At 39.4% G+C, this 23,401-nt stretch overlaps 2 protein-coding genes across 4 annotated transcripts in view; one reads left to right on the forward strand and one right to left on the reverse strand.

The window, feature by feature from the left end:
- The first annotated feature begins 3,457 nt into the window (after positions 1-3,457).
- On the forward strand, positions 3,458-19,610 carry LOC115630732. Its single transcript, XM_030527386.1, has 5 exons — positions 3,458-3,783; positions 13,088-13,412; positions 19,215-19,446; positions 19,524-19,545; positions 19,604-19,610. Exons 1-5 carry the CDS (start codon positions 3,458-3,460, stop codon positions 19,608-19,610), a joined length of 912 nt encoding a protein of 303 aa, XP_030383246.1.
- A 130-nt stretch (positions 19,611-19,740) lies between these two features.
- The window catches only part of LOC115630499 (ATP-dependent RNA helicase DHX33), a 51,445-nt gene continuing 47,784 nt past the window's right edge, over positions 19,741-23,401 (reverse strand). For 2 of the 3 annotated variants that reach the window (XM_030527089.1, XM_030527090.1), the window contains 2 exons: positions 20,792-21,574; positions 19,741-20,162 (listed from right to left, as the gene is read on the reverse strand). In XM_030527089.1, the coding sequence (XP_030382949.1) occupies positions 19,764-20,162; positions 20,792-21,574 (1,182 nt within the window). In that variant the 3' untranslated portion in view covers positions 19,741-19,763. The remainder of the gene's footprint in view (positions 20,163-20,791; positions 21,575-23,401) is intronic. The other variant, XM_030527091.1, reaches the window with a different exon arrangement.

The raw sequence follows: 23,401 nt of genomic DNA on the forward strand, positions 1-23,401 counted from the left end.
TATGCCTTATGTGTGTACGCTGTGCAAGTTTGTTTTATTTTTTTTGATTTGCTGCCCAAGCGCTGCCCGCAGCTGTTGTTGATGTTGCTGTGTGGTTGGCTACAAACATGTTCACACAGACACGAGTAGACGCGCATAGACATACATACATTCACAACATGCGATTATCCACAAACAGGTGAGTTGAAGCTGCCAACCATTGTTTCTTTGGTTGCTGCATTAAGAATAATTTAGTTCGCGTTTGTTCAATTACATTGCACAGCAGTATGTCGATTGAAGAACTTAAGGCCAAGAGAGGTAATATTAAGCGTAATGTATCTCGCAAAATGTCTTTGGTTGAAATAAAGGATGAGTCCAATGATGAATTGCAATGTCGCTTGGGCATAATAGAGTCATATTTTAAGACTAGCAGGTCTTGCCCGTCTTTGCTGGGCTAAGTAAAATTTGATTATAATTATAAGTTTATTTACTATATGATATTCTTCTTTCGACACTCTCTAAAGTTTTTTAAAGAGTTCATTCGTTGAACCTTTCAAAAAGCATATGTAGTACAATAAGTACTATGTATGGTACATACATACATATATACATAGGTATCTTCGTTACGCACCGGAAGGACTGCCAGTCCTGTGTGCTTCCTCAGCACGTTGTACACATGGTCGAGTTATCCCCGAAAAGTCCGACGCTGGACATTTAATTTTGATTTATAAATCGGGACGTCCCGCCAAAATTGGAGCTTTCGGCAACGCTGATATGTGCATACATTTAAATTTTTCATGCAGGCGTTATCCGCCTCTATACATACATATAGAAGTATGTATTAAATTTTTTAATTCAGCATTAATTTGTGTCTTCAATTCCAAATATGATTGTTGTGAATGTAAAAGGTGTGTTTCTGCTTTTGTAAATCACATGAATACACTCAAAAAAAGGCTTAACGATAAATGACTCTTAGATTTGTTCAGAACACATTTGTAGCGTTGTTAGCTAACACTAAAACGGTAAGTCCCTGTAAATATGCGATCAGCTGAGATGGTAGAGATGGGCATGTGTCGGATGCTCTATGTGCTGGACCATCACAACTATCGATAGATGAATCAATCGATACAATCAATAATTCCATCGAAGTTTGAATGCAATTAACAGAAAATTTAAATAATAACATCTTATAATTTATTGAGATCAATTAGAACAAATCATATACAAACATACATATCTACATCTGCCCGCAACGCGAAGAAGAATATGCGTAGGTCCGCTTTCGGTTTCTGCTTTACTATCGCTTACGCAGTCGTTGCCTAGCGACGGTAACTGTAAACTTTTGACATTTTGCCTTTGAAATTAACAGGCGTAAATGATCAAAACGAAAGAAGAAGCGCGAGCCAATGACTTGCAGTTGTTGTTGTTTTTCGTTTTAACAATTTGACTTAAAACATTATTTATTACAATCAAACAACAGTGCTCGATTGTCCAATGTATACATTGTAACGACGCACAGCTGCCAGCTACGCAACGCGTCGTCACGATGCCGATGAGTAGTTTTAAGTAGGTGTAAGTAGTTGTAAGTTAAAGAGAGGTTTTGGAGTTAGTTCTGTTGGGGAGGCAAACGAACGCGCATTGAAGCGCACCCTCCTATTTGGAGATTTATGAAATAAAAGATAAATCATCCTATTTGAGTGGTAACTGCGGCATCGCTTTATTTCTGGGGGACCAAACCAAGAATTTTGCAGCGACTCTGGCCGACGAGTATACCCGGGCCAGAGCAACGTTACAAGTGGCGCCCGAGCAAGGACCCCAAAATAAAGTGAGGTTAAACACGACCGCGACCACGCAGCGAGTTGGAAAACGTAAGGCGAGAACTGTTGACTCGTGATGGTGCTAACGAGCTAGGTGCGAGCGTTGAGGAAAGAGGAGCTGCTGCAGGAGTTTGGGATCGACGACGCGGGCGCCGTGGAAACGCTGAGAACACGCTTCGCCACGTTTGTGAAAGCGGCGGGGCCGGAACACCAGTTACGCCTAGAACTGCTAGCGGCCCGCTATGAATCACGTCCGGTGAGTCCTGTACCGCCGAAGGCACAACTGGAGGTCCCCAAGCGAGAGGAAGGTTCGCCCGGCATGCATCTGCCGCCTACGGAAGCTGCGGCATCGCCAAGAAAACCGACCGAGCATCTCAAGACACCATCAAGTTGGGGCTGCACCAGTGACCGTGACCGCCACCACCACCTATACGACAGAAGCGCCAGCGGCGCCATGCGTGACCACGAACCAGATCGTGGCCACGACGGTGGTAACGACCCTCGCCACACCGTCGATGGTCTCGACGGCAGGGCCGGCCGTGTCAATCGCATCCGCGGCTGGTTCGGCCCACTCGACAATGTCACGAGCGGAGCGAAGAGCCCTGAGCACGGAGGTGGCACAGTGGGGAGTGCATTTCGACAGCAGCGGGGACCCACGGGCATTCTTGCGCAGACTAGAAGAAAAAGCGGAAGTGAGTGGGGAGCCGGTAGATAGTTTGGTGCCGATGTTACCAAACATTCTGGAGGGCGCGGCACTGACGTGGGACCGCACAAGGCGAAACTCGACCCAGTCGTGGGCAGAGTTCCGCGCGGAACTGCTAGAAGCGTACCCGGCCGCTCCTCACATTGAGCGGTGGCGACAGAATGCGCAACGACGCTTTCAGGGTGAGTCGGAGTCCACGGCGACCTACGTCCAAGCGATGCTGGAATTGATGCTCGATGCAGACATGCCCGGAGAGGAGCAGCTGAGGCTCATCTACCGCAACAGCCGACCAGCGATCAACATCAGGATACGACATCAGGATGTCCATACTGTGGCAGAATTCAAACGGCAAGCAGCAGAACTGGAGGAGTTGGGCCTGGTTCCGGCCTGTACCATTGGGGCAGGGCCATCCCAGCCAGCGTTCATGGGCCCACGGGGGTTCCCGATCCGACGTCCGGAGCCAACGGATACGCAGCCCATTTCTGGTGGTGAGTTAAACAGGCGAGACTTTGTCCCTTTACAGACTACACCCGCACGAACAACAGCAACCGGGCCCGAGATGCAGAGCTCGTCGGCACACCAGGGGCGGTCTTGCTAACGCTGTGGTATGGCGGGGCACGACAACGAATGCTGCCCAAACCAACAACAACTATACTGCTGGGATTGCGGTAGGCTGGGCATACGAGCGAACGAATGCTGTCGCCGCAGAGCGGGAAACGCCAGGGGGGCTCGCCACATACAGCCAATAGGCGAGCCCACGCAGGAAAACTAGTGGCAGAACGCTCGCGAGTGATGCTGTTGAGGGTGGATTGCGGTGGTGAATACGGGAGCCACTCGCAGCTTCGTGAGCCCGGCGCTGGCACGACGCTTGAGAAAGCCAGGTGGGGAGAATGTACGGAGTGTAGAGGTGTCGATGTCGATGGCCAACGGCTCGCGACAAACTGTTTGCGAGGAGACGATGACGGCGATAACAGTGGACGACAAATGCATCTCGGTACCACTGTTGACACTGCCGGGCTGCGAGGACGAGCTCTCACTAGGGCTGGATTTTATCAGCAAGGCCTATGGTACGCTCACCGCCGGCAGCCACAAGCTGGAGATGCGAGATGTGCGTGAGCGACGACGGCGGAGAAGGCGTCAGGCGCGCCGCAGAGTACGATGTGCGGCATTGGTGACCACAGAGCCAATTGCTCCATCGGCGGCTACGCTGACAGATGAGCAGGCTGCTCAGGCTGCCACGTTCCTTCAGGAGGAATTACCACGCTTTGAGAACATTGTGGGCGTGTCATCGGCGACGACACACACGATCCGCGTGAAAGACGACAGACCCATTAAACAGCGCTACTATCCGAGGAATCCGGCGATGCAAGCGGTGATTGACAACGAGGTTGACGAGTTGCTGGCGAAGGGCTGCATTGAGCGGTCCGATAGCGCGTACAGCGCGCCCATAGTCCTGGTACGCAAGAAGAATGGGGCGTGGCGAATGTGCATCGACTACCGCCAGCTGAACGAGCGCTCGGAGCCAGACGCATACCCCATTCCGAGGATCCAACATATTCTCGAACAGTTACGACAGGCAAAGTACATCAGCAGCATCGACTTGCGAAACGGCTATTGGCAGATCCCCATGGAGCCCGAGAGCCGTAAATACACCGCCTTCACAGTGCCCGGACGGGGCCTTTTCCAATGGCGAGTGATGTCATTTGGCCTGCACTCCGCCCCAGCCACCTTCCAGCGGGCGCTAGATAGCGTCATCGGCCCGGATATGGCTCCACACGCGTTTGCCTATCTGGACGACATAGTTGTGGTTGGGAAGACATTCGAAGAACACCTATGTAACCTGAGGGAGGTGTTTCGAAGACTGAGAGCGGCAAACCTACGGGTAAATCAAGATAAGTGTGAGTTTTTTCGCAGGTCCATACGCTACCTGGGGCACCTGGTGACAGAAGACGGGGTATAGACGGAACTGAAGCCCCCGGCCAACCTAAAACAGCTGCGGCAGTACATCCGGATGGCCTCGTGGTACCGCCGCTTTGTACCCAATTTCGCCACAAAGAAAGGCCACAAGTGGAGTTGGGGAACACCGCAGCAGGAGGCATTTGATTGTATCCAAAGATGGAAGCGCCGGTGTTAGCGTGCCCCGATTTCACACAACTCTTCTACCTACAGACTGACGCAACATTCGCACACATCGCTCACGCAAGCATTAGCTACACCAAATAACGTGTTTCACCAAGTGCAAGCTGCATCACATTCTCACAAGAATTTTTTTGCTCCTGGTGATCAGATTCTCTTGGCAACTGCTATGGTGTTGGTCAAAGATTCACCAGGTAAATACAAGCTTGGTAGAGCGTCACTGCATTCATGGTCTCAGGTTAACTTTATGACTGAAACCAAAAACAGATTGAAATGAGAAAACTAATTCAGCTTGAGGATGATAGCTTGATCTTTTACTTTGCGGATGGGCTGCCAGCCACCATATCCAATAAGGCAAGTCTTTATCGTTGCAAAACTATAAAAGATTTAAAAGAGGAATTCCAGCTCCACGAAAAGATCGTAGATGGTAGCAAAGAAATTGTTATGAAAAAAGGACAGGAACAAAATACAAGGAAGTGTTTTACATGCAATAAAGAAGGTCATCAGGCAAGGGAATGTTAGGAACCGTCAACATGCTATAATGATGCAACAAGTCTGGCCACATCACCAAAAATTTTAGGCAAAAAGTTAAAAAAGAGGAAACTGCACTTGCCGATTTCGAAGCAGTGAGAATGGACCTAGCCTATAAACAGTTTGTCATCAAGGACAGGCAGTTTTTAGCGATGGTTGATACTGGTTGTGATTTGTGTCTTATGAGAGAAGTCACAGCATTTGTAGCACCCCAAAAGGCAAGTGCTTGACGGAGTTGCTCGAGAGAGTTGCTGGAGTAAAGTTGCAAGAGTATGTGGACAGTGAGTGTTCGTCGGTAGTATAAAACAAGAAAGGAATGCTAAAGTCGTGCGGGCTCAACTCTTAAATACCCTGTATCACCCCACAAAAAAAAACAAGTAAAAAAGCTAATGTCGGGTGTCCCGACTTTGAAATACTCTGTACATATGTTTAAAATAATTATTTCTGTGTATGTCTCGTGTGCATGAGCAAAGCAGTAACAACTACAACAGCTGCTGGCACTGCTTGGTCTTATGTACATATATGGCTATAACTTCCTGTTAAATCGGCTTATCATTATGAAACTTGGCATTTGGACTTATAATCACAAACTGGAAATACGGAAGTTATGGATTGCGGGGGAGAGGGGGGAGGGAGGGAAATTCAAAAATGCAAATTTTCTGCATATTCACAAAAGACATCTTGGACTAAAATGTTGTGTTCCTAGGTCTTATAGTCTCTGAGATATAGGCGATTATACGAATGGAAAATCGGGTAAACCCCCATAGGGGTGAAGTGGGGGAGGGGTGGGGGGAGGGGGAAATCACGAAATTAAAACAAACTTCCACAGCGTACACACATAGCGCAACTTTGTGTAAAGTTTGGTATCTCTACCTCTTATAGTCTCTGAGATCCAGGTGTTCATACGGACAGATGGACAGACTGACGGACGGAATCTATGTATGTCTCTATATATATAAAACAGTTTGTCCTGACTGACTGACTGACTGATTGGCAATCAACGCACAGCCCAAACGGTAAGAGCTAGGAAGCTGAAATTTGGACACAAGATCCCTCTTATAGTGAAAGTGAGCACTAAGAAGGGGTTTCGGAAAATTCGAGCTCCAAAGGGGGGAAAACGAGCTCCAACGTTTGTATGAAAAATCTACAATTTTTATCCGATTAACTGCAAACTTAGTTTGTATATTCTCACAAAGATACAAAAAAAACTGTATACTTGGATTTTCAATATTTTTCCTGCGGCCTGAATAATAATGATTTTCCGGTGGAAAATTCGGTAAACGAAAAGCTATGTGCAATCAACGCACAGCCCAAACGGTTAGAGCTAGGAGGCTGAAAATTGGACACATGTTGTCTTCAGTGGTGTAGGTGAGCACTAAGAAGCGGTTTTGGAAAATTCGAACGCCAAGGGGGGAAAACGGGCTCCAACGTTTGTATGAAAAATCTACAATTTTCATCCAATTAACTTCAAAATTAGAGTGTATACTCTCAAAAAGAATACAAAAAAAACTGTATACTTGGTTTTTCACCATTTTTCCTGGGGCATGAAAAAAGGGGGGTTTTCCGTGGAAAAATTGAAACACAATCAACACCCCACAGCCCAAACGGTAAAAGCTAAGAAACTGAAATTTGGGCTCAAGTATCCTATCATGGTGTAGATGCGCAATAAGAAGGAATTTTGGAAAATTCGAGCTCCAAAGGGGGGAAAAGTAGCTCCAAAGTTTGTTTGAAAATTCTGCATTTCTGAATCGATCAACTTTAAATTTGGTTTTTATAATCTATAAAAGAATACAAACAAAACTGCATACTCGGTTTTTCGAAATTTGTGTTGGAGCTTGAATTATTGGGGTTTTAATATTTATTCATTTTTTCAAATGAAAAGTTTGTGTTATAAATTTTGTCCGATCGCTTTTAAATTTGGGTAATATAATCTACGTAACTAAAATTACAACTTTGCATTTAACGATTTTTAAAATATGCATTTTACAAATGCAGGCAGAACAAACAATACAAAATATCAAACAGTTGGGGACAACTAAGTATACATACACACACACACACATACATACAAGCAGCTGTTCGTGTAGTGCGTGGTTGAAGTAGCCAAAGCAAAATGTGAGACACTAATGTGTGAATGTTCATTTGTACACATGTATGTACATACATACATACATATGTACAAAAGTATGTACATACAAATGTGAGACACTAATGTGTGAATGTTCATTTGTACACATGTATGTACATACATACATACATATGTACAAAAGTACATTCGTCTTGCACTGACAGAGCAAGAAATGTTAATTAATTAAAAATTATTAACATTATAACATAAACATTTTTATGTTATTTTTTCTTTGTTTAGTACATTTGGCATAAGGGATTTTAGGTCAACGGACTACAAGGGCGTACGCAGGTTGGGCAGGGGGGACATTGCTCCCCTTAGAAAGAATTTCGCATTATGAATTACACCAGCACCATGTGTATTACATACGTACATACATATGTATGTACATACGTCCGTATGTATAGTATGTACATATGTACATCAATAAGTATGTATGTACGTACATACATTCTTATATACATATATAGGTTTGTATGTATGCTGTGGGCCATCGAACACTGTTGTTTAATTGTAATAAATAGTGTTCTATGGTTTCAAATCAAAATTTTTAAAACAACAACAACAAGTTATTGGCTCGCAAATCTTCCTTCGTTTTGATCATTTTCGGCTGTTAATTGCATGCCAAAAGTTTACAGTTACCGTACACATACAAATGCATTTGTATGTATGTATGTGTACAGTGAACAATCGAATACAGTATTATAATCAATAACTCCCAAACGATGTTTTTCGATGTATTTGTATTCGACATGTATTACGATATATCAACACAAGTATCGATATTTTCGATATATCGCATTTAATTTTATTATTGAGGTTTTAATATTTATTCACTTTTTCGAATGGTCAAATGTGTTATAAATTTTGTCCGATCGATTTCAAATTTGGGTAATGTAATCAACATAACTATATCAACAAATTGGCATTCAACGATTAAAATATAGCAATATGTTTTTTACTTACCATATATGAAATATCAAATAGTTGGGGACATCACATACACACACTCACACATACATACAACAAGCAACAGTTCGTGTCTATGTGTGCCCATGCACACATACATATGTACCATACAAGCATATGTATGTATGTATGCCTGTATATGTATGCAGCATGTACATACAAATCAACAACAACAACTTCAAGTTCTTGGCTCGCACATCTTCTTTCGTTTTGACCATTTAATGTTAATTGCAAAGGCAAAACGCCAAAAGTTTACAGTTACCGTCGCTAAGCAACGACTGCGTAAGCGATAGTAAAGCAGAAACCGAATAACGGAGCTACGCATATTCTGCTTCGCATTGCGGGCAGATGTATGTATGTATGATTTGTTCTTATTGATCTCAATAAATAATTAGATTTTATTATTTAAATATTCTGTTTATTGCATTCGATCTTCGATATTTTGATGGTATCGGTAGCTTCAACTATCGAAAGTTTTAATCTAGCAAATTGAGATGAGAATTGTCAGTGCTTTTCGATCGTGGCTCATCGCTGCACGGCACTGACACGAGTGCCGAGTTTCATATTCCGAGTTTGTGCGTGACCGTATTGACTCAATATGGCACGAAAAGACTCAAATGTGAATTTAAAATTAGGATATACCCTTATAATTATTCCCCTTTTTTGCACATAGTCTATCTTAAAACGTTGCTTTATCTCTATATATAAAACAGTTTGTCCTGACTAATTGGTGATCAACGCACAGCCCAAACGGTAAAAGATGAAATTTGGACTCAAGTATCCTTTCATAATATCCATCATAGTGTAGGAGCACACTAAGAAAGGCTTTTGGAAAATTCTAGCTCCAAAGGGGGGAAAACGAGCTTTAAAAAATATTAGTTATAGTGGTCATGTTCGTTTAACGAAATAGTTTGGCAAGAACAAAAATGTAACGGACTACTGAACAATTTTTTGTCAAGAACAGAAAATGTTCATTTAAATACCTTAAATGCCTTCCTACTGGTAACTTATAAGGTGAAAACATATGGGTAGGTTATGCACACACAAAATAAATACAATTGGAAACATTATATTGAGCCGGGTTAAGACGGGCAATACCTGCTAGTATTAAATAAATTAGTAATGTAGTGTTCTCTCTTGTTTTCTTACAAGAAACACACATGTACTCTACACAAAACATACCCATCCCAATTAATTATACACTCTATCTCAGAAACTCATCGGCGAACGGATACAGGGAATTGGCCCTTCTGGTACACAACACCATAGAACGAGAACAAATTAACATCAACAATTCAGACTTCAGACAATACATTCCAAAATAAAGTTCACTATAATCTCATCATACATTCCACCAAATAAACCTATCTCAAAAAAAGACATCAGAAATATCTTTAGTAACATCAGACCACCATAGGAGATTTCAATAGCTGGCACAGACACTGGGGCTCGCAAAAAAACAACACCAGAGATAATACACTTCACAAATTCATCAACTAAACTTCTCTTATTACTCCTAATTAGCGACCACTTCTGAATCCATCTAAAATTATTCCAGGAAAATAGCTCAAGTACACCCTCCTTCAAGCGCATATATAATCTTACAAAGTGCACATCCCACAGACACAGAAAAATCACACGACAGTTGAAAAATAAGAAAAACGCAGCTTGGCCTAATCTTAAAAGAAACATTAGCACAGAAAACATCCTCACCTACAAAAGAGGTAATGCCAAACTCAAGCGAGAACTTCATATTATACAAGTAAAAAAGCTAAATTCGGGTGTCCCGACTTTGAACTACTCTGTACATACATATGTGTAGAATAACTATAGAAATTAAAAAAAAAAAACTACTTCACCTCTCTCGGTATTCGAACTCACGTAAATGGTGTATAATTGCACATTTCAAAAGCAATTGCGCCTATGTGAGTGTATGAGTGTATGTATGTCTCTGCGCGTCTATTCGTGTCTGTGTGAACATGTTTGCAGTCAACCATGCTGGATGCTGGTGCTTCATCAAGAACAGCTGCGAGCAGCGCTTGGGCAGCAATTATCAAAAAAAAATAAAACGTATAGCGTACACACAGAAGGCATCTTTGTGCAAATTTTTCTCTAGCTCTTAAAGTATCTGAGTTCCAGGTGTTCATACGGCCGGACAGACGGACAGACAGACATAGATCGACTCGTCTTGTCGTGCTGTTCAAGAATATATACACTTTGTGGGGTCTGCCACGCCTGCTTCTACATGTCACATTTTTCAGCTCCAGCAGAACTAAAATAGTCTTGTGCATTTCATGTAGAGTATAAAAACGAGAAGCGCTGCAATATTTCACAGCAGAAATAAACCCATGCACTTCTACACCTAGAACTTGGTCCAATATCAACAGATTTTGCGACCTAAGCACTCGTCATGATATCCATTGCCTAGTAAATTATAACAACCCCACACAAACAATAGTCAAAAAAATTGAAATAGCCAACACCCTATGTGACCATTGGTCAACCGCAGCCTCAGACAACAACTTTCACCCAATATTTAGACCCCACAAAAGGAACTCCTGCCGTACAATAACGCAATCCCCATCACTTATAGCCATGAAGCTAGAAGACGATGTTTCTCTCCTAGAACTGAAAGCTGTCATTAATCAACTAAAAATCAGTCACCCTACGTTCAAAAACTAATAGAAGCAATACGCACTCAAAATTGACAATCTTATAGTAGACATTATAGAGTGGTGCAACTACTCAGGTGCATCACTCTCAATACCTAAATGAAAACACACCCATATCTACCGGAAAAAGGATGCACTTTTCAACTACAATCCAACAGTTTTACATTAAAAACTGAGGGCTCCTTTAAAATACTCGGAGTCACATTCAACAGCAACTACAGATGGAACCAACACATAGAAAATCTCACACTATAGCTATCAAAACGACTAAGCAATAAAGCTTATAAAGCAAAAGATTTAATTACCACACCAATACACTAATAAATATAGTAAAATTCATGATTTTATCCAAAATAGACTGCTGCCTTCAGCTATATGGTAAATCACCGGAATGATCACTTAGTAAAATATATATAATAAAATAAAAATCTTCAATTTTCATCCAATTAACTTCAATCTTAGTTTGCTCATAAAGAATACAAGAAAAACTGTATACTTTGCTACTGCCAGAATTATAGGGATTTTCCCGTAGAAAAATAGGGACTCGAAAAACTACGTGCAATCAACGCACATCCCAAACGGTAAGAACTAGGAAGCTGAAATTTAGAAAAAAGTTGTCTTTTATGGTGAGTAAGAAGCAATTTTGAATAATTCGAATGCCATTCGAAAACGGGCTCCAAAGATTGTATGAAAAATCTGCAATTTACATTTGATTGGCTTCAAACTGGGTTTGCGTAATCTAAATTTAAAAAACACTGCATTCTTTTTTACCATTTTTCCTGGGGCATGAGAGAGGGGGGTTCCTGTGGAAAAATTGAACACAATCAACACCTCACAGCCCAAGCGGTAAGAGCTAGGAAGCTGAATTTTGATCTCAAGTACTATGAAGATTTTGGTAAATTTGAGCTCCAAGTGGGGCAAAACGAGCTCAAAAGATTGTTTGAAAAATCCACGTTTTTCCACCAACCATTTTTAAATTTAATTTTTATAATCTATAACAAAATGCAAAAAAAACTACATACTCGAATTTTCAAAATTTGTGGTGGAGCTTGAATTTTTGTGGTTTTAATATTTATTCACTTTTTCAGTGAAAAGTTTGTGTTATAAATTTTGTCCGATCGATTTCAAATTTGGGTAATGTAATCTACGTAACTAAATATACAACTTTGCATTCAAGGATTTTCAAAATATAGAAATAAGTGTTTCGCTTTATGAATGCAGGCAGAACAAACAACATAAAATGCATGTCTAACAGTTGGGGACAACTCGGGAAAACCCCCATAGGTGTGAAGTGGGGGGAAATCAAAAAATAAAACAAGCTTGCACAGCGCACACACATAAGGCATCTTTGTGCAAAATTTGGTGTCTCTAGCTGTCAAAGTCTCTGAGATCCAGGTGTTCATACGGACAGACAGACAGGGCTAGATCGACTGTAATAAAAATCAAGAATATATATACAAGTGTGGTTATACTTATACTTTCTAAGATCCTTGCGTTGATACAGACAGGCGGGCATACTGATATGGCTATATTGACTCGCTTTATCACCCTGATCAAGAACATTTATACTCTTTGCGGACTGCCACGCCTCCTTCTATGTGTTACATACATACATTCGCACAAAACTAGTACACAGCACACAACTTACCTAGTTGTACCAGCGTATAAAAACATACATATGTTTTTATTCTTCCCTAAAAAGCCTACAATTACCCTTGAATAGATATTTAATATTCGTTCCAATGGTAACTTATATACTGTTAATCGTTGTTTTTTATCTTGTTTAAATAAATTTAGTTTGTGACTCACCCTTATACTTTTTGATAAATATCAAAGATAACAAATTGTCTTTGGCCCACGTTCTTTATATATGTATGCTAATTATATGTTTAAAATGTTTTAACAAAGCTCTTCAGGCACAAGTTATGTTTTTTACCTGTTTTAAGGGATATGTGAACATTTACACAATCAATATTATAAGAGTTTAACTGAATCAAAATTTGTAAAACTTTTTTTCATACAAATATTTTTAAAATATGCTCAGTGTTTTTATTATGTCATTATTTTTGTTGCCTCATTATATGCAAGCAAATACAGAATTTTTAACGAGGGTTTCCTATCAAGTGTTTATAAACATTTTTAATGAAAAAAGTGGTCATTTTGAAATTCTTTGCTACGGAACTATTTTACAAAGCCATGTTATTTTAACAACTGCATCATGTTTGATAAATGACGTTGAATCTTCAAACGTAATAAGCTACTTGAATTATGAGAAAGTTATTACTTTTTCAGAAGTGGCAACAAATGAAACTATATATCGCGTTGATACCGTTCATATTTTTCATAAATTTAATTTATTGACATGGGAACATAATATTGCGCTTATGAAATTGGAAACTCCGCTTCCTTTATCCTATAGAAATGATCTGCAATGGATAATTTTGGCGGATCCAGCACAGAATATAGAAAAATGTATTGTAGATCTAAAAGAGACCAACTTAAGTACTTTACATAAGGGTTGCCCTAAAATATATTTAAGAAACGTCAAATTGGCGTGCTGAACGCTGAAGGTATATTAAGCTTGTGCAATATATTTAACGTAATTCTTGGAATTTCGAACTCAAATTTGGGAAATACCGTATGTGTCCGTATGCCAATTTTCATCATGATAGACCGATTTAACAAGAAGTTATAGCCATAAATATATTCGCTTACACATGCTTACACAGACACGAATAGAAGCGCATAAACATACATACACTCACATAGACGCAATTGCTATGTAAATGTGCAATTATACACCCTTTACGTGAGTTCGAATACCCAGAGAGGTAAAATCGATCAATTTTTTATACCCTGTTCCCGTAGGGTAAAAAGGGTATATTAGGTTTGTGCAACGTATGTAACATGCACCTCCGCTCCCATAAAGTATATATGTACATATATTCTGAATCAGCGTGACGAGAGAAATCGATCTAGACATGTCCGTCCGTCTGTCTGGATGAGCGCAAGGATCTCAGAAATTATAAAAGCTACAATAACCAAAGTTGGTATCCAGATTCTCCAATGTCCGAGAAAGGACGAGTTTATTTTATTTTTTTGAATTTTCCCCCCTGCCCCCGCTACAGAATTCAATTCGTCAATAGCGTCCACATTTCAAATGCTACCTAAACCAAACTTTGCACACATAATTTATATATAATTATCTACTGTTGTTATTATTATTATTAGCGAAACAAATTCTCTCCAGTGCAACCCCCCCCCCACAAACTGCAGCAACAAGTTAGCTCTTCTTCTTCCTCTTTTTGCTTCTGCTATGGGCGCATATATGTATGTACCTTAGTGTCAGAGTATTTCAAAGTCGGAACAACCGACTTTAGCTTTTTTCTTGTTTTATTTTAAAAGTAAATTCTGATAAGTTCTGCTTAAAATCCAAAGTGAGGCAACTAAAGACCATAATACAATTTCAAGTTAATCGTTAAGCATTTCAACCATCCTAAACAAAATGATGTTGATTCATTTTTAGAGATGTACACGTTACCCGTGACGAGTAAATTTACGTTCTTATGACCGTCAAAAAATCGTCAATCAAAATACCGGTAATTGCACATCTCTATTCATTTTAGAACGCATCCATTGGCATCTACATATTTTGTGGCGGTACGTTGGCACTGCGTGTGAGCATTGACGATTGAGGAATTCCCCATTTAGTTTTCACCGCTGCTACTGGGGCAAGCTAGCAACATTATGTTAGGGGAATTCCGTATTTGATTTTTTTTGAGGGCTCTACTGACTGTGTATTCTTTGTGTGATTATTGTGACAATTGGTAATTTGTATCTTTGATTTGTCGTAGTTGTTCTTTTATTGAATATGAAAATGGTTGCAAAGTAAAGTTGATTGTGAAAATTAGTTGAAGTTAAATGTCTAGTTCCTGAAAATGTTTATGTGGGAGCGTATTTTATCAAGTTCTATATCTAATAAAGAGAGTCTTCAACTTCAATAACATTAAAAACATTAAGCCCTACTAGATGGGCAGCACGTTATGATACCGTTTTGCCTTTAAAAGATCGGTTTGTTGAAGTCCAAAAAACACTAACGAAAACAGTTCAGTTAAATTGCCTATCAAATGAAAAAAATGAAGCTGTTTCACTCAAAAAGAAGATCGAAAACTAAAATTGTATTATGATATTGGTTTTCCATTGCAAGATCCTACTTACTTCGATACAGTCTAAACCCATCGATCATTCAAATGCCTTAAAATGTAAAACTATGGTCCATCACCCCTGAAATTTCTTAAACTCGACAGAGCAAGGTAAAATGCCATTTTGATGAGCTTTACGAAGATGAGCGTCTCCAAGATCCGGAAAGTTTGTTCAAAGAACATATTTTTATCGAGCATTGGACATCATTATAAACCAACTGAAATGTTTCCTTCCAATGAATGAAATGGTTTCAAATGTTAGTGTTTTGCAACCTTCCACTTTAAAAGTTTTACATGGCACTGATCTATTAAAAATAGCTCTAGAATTTTTTGATTCTCAGTTTTAGATCCACTTTCAGAGACAAAATAGATAAATCTTGTTTTAAAGACCTTTCTGATTTATTAATACAAGTAATGTCCTGCAACTTTCCTGAAGTATGCACCGAAATAATGTTATTTCTTACAATTTCTGTGACTACAGCTAGTGCTGAACGATCATTTTCAAAACTAAAATTGACCTATGAGACAAGACAGGTTATGTAATTTAGCTATTCTGTCAATTGAAAATTCTATGGCCCAATCTTTGTTATAAAAACTTTTGCGGAACAGAAAGATCGAAAAAAATTTTTCTTAATATCTTATTGAAATTTAATTATTTTTATTTCATTGAAAATGTATGCAGGTTTTTCTTACGATGTTGTTCCTTCACCGAAAAGCTAGCGAATAGGTGATGAATCCATTGATATACTATGTTCTATGGATGAATGTAAAGTCTCCAATACGCATTGGGTAAGCGTGGGGACTACATACGTATACGCTGAAAATCTCAAAGTTTATTAAAACTGAACTGAGTACAACGTGAAGATTTTTACTGATAGGTCCCCATCAGAAAAATTTCCCACGGGTCGCAGATGGTATTGATTGTTCCCAAGAATTTCCCCATAACTGGAAGCCGTACGTCGAAATAGGCTTTATGTATGCGCCAGTCTGCTAGCCCTGTCTCCACAACTTTTAGATGGCAGACTATTTGCCGTTTGCTAGATATTATGGATATTATATTTATTTGTCCTGACAAATATCTGTCAATAAACATGTTACTAGCTTCCTGCCCCTGCTTCACACGGGTATTTTTAAAAAGTATACCTTTTATAACACACATACACCCTTTTGGCTATGAGTTACTAAGAAGGAATGAACTTTATTTTGAATATTATTATTTTAATGATTTTTTGTTCGTTTTTAAATTTTTTGTTATGCTATTAGGTCAGAGGTTCTCTGTAAAACATATTTGATGTTTTATTTTGTGGTAGCAAAATAAATTGATTTTGAGGAGCTCCGACCCGTGATTGGTCACATACCGTAAAACGCTTGGCCTTGGGACTACCGGAAATTGAAGCCATATAAATGATCAAATGGGATCATCGTATATGAGCTAGTTGACCAGTTGCTGGGCCATTGACAATAGTTGCTACATTTAAATTGTACTGCAATTCCTTAATAAGCAGCCTCGTCCCATTGCACATGCTTGGAAGGCTTTAATTTCTCAAAAGAATGTTTGCAATTCCGAATTTTACCGTCCATTCATGTGTCGGCAGTCCAGAAGAGTTTAGTGAATTTCAATGTCTTCAATATTAATCAAAATTAAACTGACAATGTTTCAAGGATGATTATGAATAAACAGCATGCAATTCAGGAGTTTTTATACTCTGTACATATTAGGTTTGCGGGAGCTGAAAATGTAACAGGCAGAAGGAGGCGAGGCAGACCCCACAAAGTATATATAGCATGACGAGACGAGTCGATCTAGCTCTGTCTGTCTGTCAGTCTGTCCGTATGAACACCTGGATCTCAGAGCCTTATGTGAATACTTGTACGTAGAAAATGTATATTTTGGAATTTCCCTCTTTCCCCCTCTCCACCACAAATCGTAACTCCCTTAATTCTTGGAATTTCAACCTCCATTTAGTTATTATAAGTCCAAATGCTAAGTTTCATCATGATAGGCCGAATTACCAGGAAGTTATAGCCATATATGTACATAAGACCAAGTAGTGCCCGCAGCTGTTGTAGTTGTTACTGCTTTGTTCAGGCGCACGAGACATACACAAATACACACATACACGCATAATTATTCTACACATATGTACAGAGTATTTCAAAGTCGGGACGCCCGACTTTAGCTTCTCTACTTGTTTAAGCAACGTTTTTTATACCTTTGGTTACATTATTGGCGTTTTAGTAAGGATTCCATTCTTTTTTGCAAATATAATATAGCCCATGTTAACCGTCGATAGTGTAGCTTCCCAACAGTGAAAGAATCCATTAAATCAGTCCAGTAGATTCGGAGTCTTTACAATTCAAACAAACAATCAATCAAATCTTTCCTCTTTATAATATTAGTATAGATAACATAAAACATACGAAATATGTACAGAGTATTTCAAAGTCGGGACACCTGACTTTAGCTTCACCACTTGTTGCTTCTGATCTCTATGGTTTTGTACAGGACTACGTCTAGCCAGATTCGGTCAAATGCTTATGCGACGTCAAGAAACGTTGCGGTTCTACGTTGTCTCCTTCTTCGTCACTGCGGAGCCAACTGCCGTGTGGCTTCGAATGGAACGGTTAGATTTCGATAAGCTCTTCATAATGAATGCTTTTTACTGGTGGGAAAAAGTTCCTCATTGTACTGGAGTTAGGCATTCTTGAGCGTCTGCGTTTAGCCTCTTTCTGTGTATTCTTTTAAGTCGGTGATCTGTTGGATTGCTACTATCGTCAAAGTCGCCTCTTATCCAGGACCAGGTTAATTTCTTAGTTAGTTCTGATGCCATTGTGCTAGGTATCACCCTGGAACCTAGAACGTATGCCTTTGGTATTATAAGTACCTGGCAAAAGCTATAGTAACCCAACGCAACGTAATGGCTGCTCTAGTTCAATCTCTTTTCAATCCCTGTTTTATAGAGGAGGTTGTTAGTCTCTCCTCTTCACTTTAAAAGGTGTTTGAGATCAGATCGTGGCTCGGGTTGCTGAGCGTGTAAAACTTAATGAGATCTTGTCGGAGCATTAATTTCGATTCAGGAAAGAGACAGGTGATAAAAGCCATAAAGCATAAAATATATACAAGCCATTTCACAATTGTTACACATCGCAAATAAATTACTTGTATATAAATTCAGCAACAAGAACTCTTAACGTATTATTAACATAGCTCTGTATATGAAATGTACAAAAGTATATTAGGTTTTCGGGAGCTGAAAGTATATACACAAGTATATATATTCTTGATCAGCATGACAAGACGAGTCGATCTATGTCTGTCTGTCCGTCTGCCTGTATGAACACATGGAACTTAGAGACTACAAGAGCTAGAGACACAAATTTTGCACAAAGATGCCTTATGTGTGTACGCTGTGCAAGTTTGTTTTGTTTTTTGATTTTCCCCTACTTCCCCACCTATGGGGGTTTTCCCGATTTTCCATTCGTATAATCACTTATATCTCAGAGACTGTAAGAGCTAGGGACACCAAATTTTACTTCAAGATGCCTTCTGTGAATACGCAGAAAACGTTTATTTTGGAATCTTCCCCTTGTCCCCGCAATTAGTGATTTTTCATAACTCCCGTAATTCTTGGAATTTCGAACTCAAATTTGCTAACATGACCCACGGCCATAATGTTCACATGCCTTTGTTTAATTATTACCCATTTAATTTCTTATATACTACATAATACAATAGTGATTAGTATGACTAATTAGAAGCGGATTAGTGCCGGTCTTATTATTCTGTATATGTCTGTTACTGCGGCAGTAGTTATTTTAATTAAATTTGCACCGGGCTTCCACCAACACGTCTGTTCTTCTTCGTTTCTAAACTACAAGTCAGTTTATTCAAAAGTGTTTACATATAATAGGTGTAATAAGTGTGTACATAATCTATTATTCAAATGAACTAAAAATCTGCTAAATTCATTTTAGCAAAATGTACAAATTTTCTGCGACAATGTCAATTAATCAGCTATTGGATTTATGTACTTAATCCGATTCAATTCTAATATACTAACTTACTTTTTTTTATAGTCGATTTTAGATCCGGAGAGATATAAGGGATTTGGCTTAACATGTGATAGCAAATTAATAGGAATATTCTCAGATTTTAGACTGCGGCAAGGAAATGAGTTGCAGTTTATATCAGTTCTTCCGTATTTCAATTGGATATTTGAAATAATATTGAACGAAGAACTCAAAGACATGCAAAATAAAAACTACACGACTTCAGTGCCTTATCAAGAAAGAAAAAATGCTCCTATGGGTAATAAATAAAACATACTATTTTATAATTCCTCATATAATTTCTAATAATCATTTCTTTGTTTTCTTTGCTTTCAGTTGATTCATATACAAATTCCAGGTCCACAAAATATACCGCTAAATCTTCTGATATTAGTTGTATGTGTATATTTTTCCAGCTATTAGCTATTTCAAATGCATTAACAATATCAATCTAATATTTTCAGACCTAAAATTATGATATAATCGAGTTTTTTATACTTATACTTACGTAGTTGCAATAAACTAACAAAAGACTTGAAAAAATATATACATATTTACCATTTTCATTTTAATTTTTTATTTTTCAATATTTATGTAGCTTAGATCTTTAATAAAAGGTACAACATCCTCTACCCATTCAGAATTTATTTCAACGACTTGGCGTAGAAAGTTACGACCAGTAAGTACCATTTCTGCAAATATGACACATTTTGGCTTATAAGATCCATGTAAAACACTAGATGGGTGAATTTTTGCTCTATGGCGACCAGTAATTGTAAGATATTCACCGTCTTTTTGAAGTACGGCAATATTGCCAAATAAACCAGTTATAAGGCACTTTCTCACAGAATCCAAGTTTTCCCCACAGCTGTTAAAAGAGAGTCCCAATTTTGTGCTAATTTCTAATAGTTGGCAACGCACATTACGTGCATATATAAGATTTCGTATATTTAAAAAATTATCGTGACACCACAGCTGAAAAAGAAGAAAAGGCATATGAATACCAAATTATTTACAAAAATGTGTTTGCGAAAAATTTGGAGAGCATGAAATAATCACCATGAGCGGCAATTCGAATACTACATATAATATTAAAGCTAACTTTATCGTGTTTTATGATGTTGACTAATATGTATGTGGTAAGGTATTGAAAAACGCTCTTTTTATACCCTGTACCCAAAGGGTGAAAGGGTATACTAGTTTTGTGCGAATGTATGTAACAGGCAGAAAGAGGCGTGGCAGACCCCACAAAGTATATATATTTTTGATCAGGATGACAAGACGAGTCGATATAGCCATGTCCGTCTGTCTGTCTGTCTGTCCGTCTGTCTGTCTGTATGAGCGCAAGGATCTCAGTAAGTACAAGAGCTAGGATAACCAAAATTGGTATCAAGGTTCCTATAAGCCCTAGGCAGATCGAGTTTGTTTATTTTTTCTGATACACCCCCCCCCCCCCCACTCCCCCGCAATTGTGTTTTTTCTTATAACTTCCGTAATTCTCGGAATTTCGAAATAAATTTTGGTAAGTACTTCCAGTAAGTACTAATGTGATATAAAAACATGCGACAAAATCTGAAATCAAGAATATATATATATATATTTACCTTTGTTTTTTCTGTTTTTTCAAAACACTTATAGATGTTTAGAAGAGTAAGATGATCGCCATATTTTGATTTAAATTTCGCATGCGCCAATGTGGCTAATTCCATTTTGTCTGGGGGATTCACATATATATTTTCGGTTGATAGAACGGCAACCAAGCTCAGCATTTCCTCCATGCAGCCAAAAGTTGGCGCTGATAACAACAACTTAGAGTACTTTGGGTCTAGTGGAAACTGAGACATTAATCGACCCAAACTTGTGATATTGGGCAATTTCGCACTTTTAATAGCACCAAGGTTTTCTAATGTGGTATAAGCATTACTAATACATTTCACATTTGGTGAATCTAATAAGTTAAAGTCTTGTATGTTGATTCCCAACGCTAAGAGTTGTAGAGTTGTAGAGGTCAGATTAGCTCTTAGAATTTCTGGTTCAGCTGAATTTTCGAATGATAACATTTCTTCCTTAGTATATGTACGATAACAGGTCCCCGGAGCATCTCGACCTGCACGACCACTTCTTTGCCAGGCTTGTGCTTTTGATATACGAACAGTTTGCAAAATATCTAGACCGGAAGTAGGGCTGTATGACTTTTCTTTAACAAACCCACAGTCAATGACGCAACGTATTCCAGGAATGGTAATTGATGTTTCCGCAATATTTGTAGCTATTACAATTTTCCGAGTATTTAGAGGAACTGGCAAAAAACATTCCAGTTGTTTTCCTTGAGCCAACTGAGAATACAACGTAAATACACGAACATCAGAAGATCCAACACTATTTATCTGCAAAAATAAAGAAATAAAAATATTATTAATTAAAGATAATGAAATCATTATGTAAACATGTATAAAACAATAGTTCTCCAATTTTGACCTGCATAACGTACAATTTAACATACATATAGGAGACCAAAGTTTTACATTTTTATATTACTTTATATAAATTTAAAGCGAAAACATTTATTATTTGGCTTAGTTGATGCCAAGTCTACTGCAGCTCGTTCGCAACCTTGCATTATACCGACTGATGTGCCGGCTTATATGGAACTCTGCGGTCTTCAGATTTAGGTCATGGTGCAGCATGGAACTGAGGCCGTACCAGTCGCACTCTTTGGTTCAACGCTGCAGCACCTCAACGTTTAGTGTGACAGGAAGGTGTCACTCTTCTTCTCTACGGAAAGCAAACGTTCCGACACTTCGTTGGATTGAGTTAAATTGAGTCGGAGATACTCTTGCGGACACGTTTAATCTTGGCCAACAGCCCAGTAAGTCAAACACGATCAAAAGCCTGTTGCAGGTAAATAAAACAACATTACAATAATCGCTGTTGTCATATGTAGCTAGGATATGGTTAAACACCCCGTGGACCTGTTCTATGGCGCCATGTCCTTCCCTGAAACGAAACGGCAAGATCTCATAATTCTTACTCGCTTATCAAGCCGAGCCACGACCAGTCTCTCGAACACCTTCGAAATTGAAGGTAAACGACTGATAGGCCGCTACGATACTGGTTCGTCCTCGGGCTTGCCAGGCTTCCAAAATACACATTTTCAGCGTATTCACATAAGGCACCTGGGACTATAATTCGGTGCTCCTAGGTCTTATAGTGTCCGAAATATAGGCGATTATACGAATGGAAAATCGGGATAGCCCCCATAGGGGGAAAGTGGGGGAAAAATCAAAAAAATAAAACAAACTTGCACAGCGTACATACATAAGCCATCTTTGTGCAAAATTTGGTGTCTCTATCTCTTATAGTCTCTGAGATCCAGGTGTTCAAACGGACAGACAGACGAACAGGGCTAGATCGACTCGTCTTGTCACGCTAATCAAGAGTATACATACTTTGTGGGGTCTGCCACTCCTTCTGTCTGTTACATTTTTCACCTCCCGCAAACCTAGTATACGCTTGTACTTTTCATGTACAGAGTATAATAAACAAGCTGTACAATCACAGCAAAAAGAAACTACAAATCCTAAATCACCCGAGGTAAACTTATTCAACTATGAGTTGAAAGCGTTTGAGCTCCTGGTGCAGGACACAGACAAGAGGGCAGGAGATAGTATTAGCAGCATGGAACCAAATCCAGGACATACGTCGTCAGCTCAACATCGACAAGGAAAACCCAGAGTACCAAGGCTTCGATTCCGTACGCTTCTTCGAGGCCCAAAGTCTACTGAATGAATTTCTTTGCAAAGAAGAGCCACAAGCATGAACGCCGTCTAGACAACCTGCGGACATCACCGTGCGGCTGCCACAAATTACAATTCCACCGCTATCTAAACTGGCCCGCCTTCAACGACCTGTTCCAGGAACAAATCCATAGGACCGGTCTACCGGACGTACAGAAGATGTGCTATCTGAAATCCTGCGTAAGGGGAGAGGCAGCTGAACTCATCAACTATTTAAACAGCTTCAAACTATTCAGTGGCCTGGGAGACATTAGTGCAGCGCTATCAAAACCCTCGGGCTATCACCACTGCCGTATTGGAAAGGTTAATGGAGCAGCCTTCAGCAAGAAACGATAGCAATGCTATCCGGCTGCTCCACGACACCACCGCTAAAACGCTTAGCGCTTTGAAGCAGGTAGGCCTGGATCCAGTCGAACT

Source organism: Scaptodrosophila lebanonensis, unplaced genomic scaffold (genome assembly GCF_003285725.1).
Source record: "Scaptodrosophila lebanonensis strain 11010-0011.00,11010-0021.00 unplaced genomic scaffold, SlebRS2 tig00001410-arrow-pilon, whole genome shotgun sequence".
Taxonomy (NCBI): Eukaryota; Metazoa; Arthropoda; class Insecta; order Diptera; family Drosophilidae; genus Scaptodrosophila; species Scaptodrosophila lebanonensis.

Excerpts from the sequence above, each read along its gene's own strand:
- LOC115630732 (XM_030527386.1), top strand. The coding sequence starts at position 3,458 with ATGACGGCGATAACAGTGGACGACAAATGCATCTCGGTACCACTGTTG. Across the intron at positions 3,784-13,087 it reads TTTGAGAACATTGTGGGCGT|TGGTCATTTTGAAATTCTTT; the intron begins GTCATCGGCGAC and ends TAATGAAAAAAG. Across the intron at positions 13,413-19,214 it reads AGAATATAGAAAAATGTATT|TCGATTTTAGATCCGGAGAG; the intron begins GTAGATCTAAAA and ends TTTTTTTTATAG.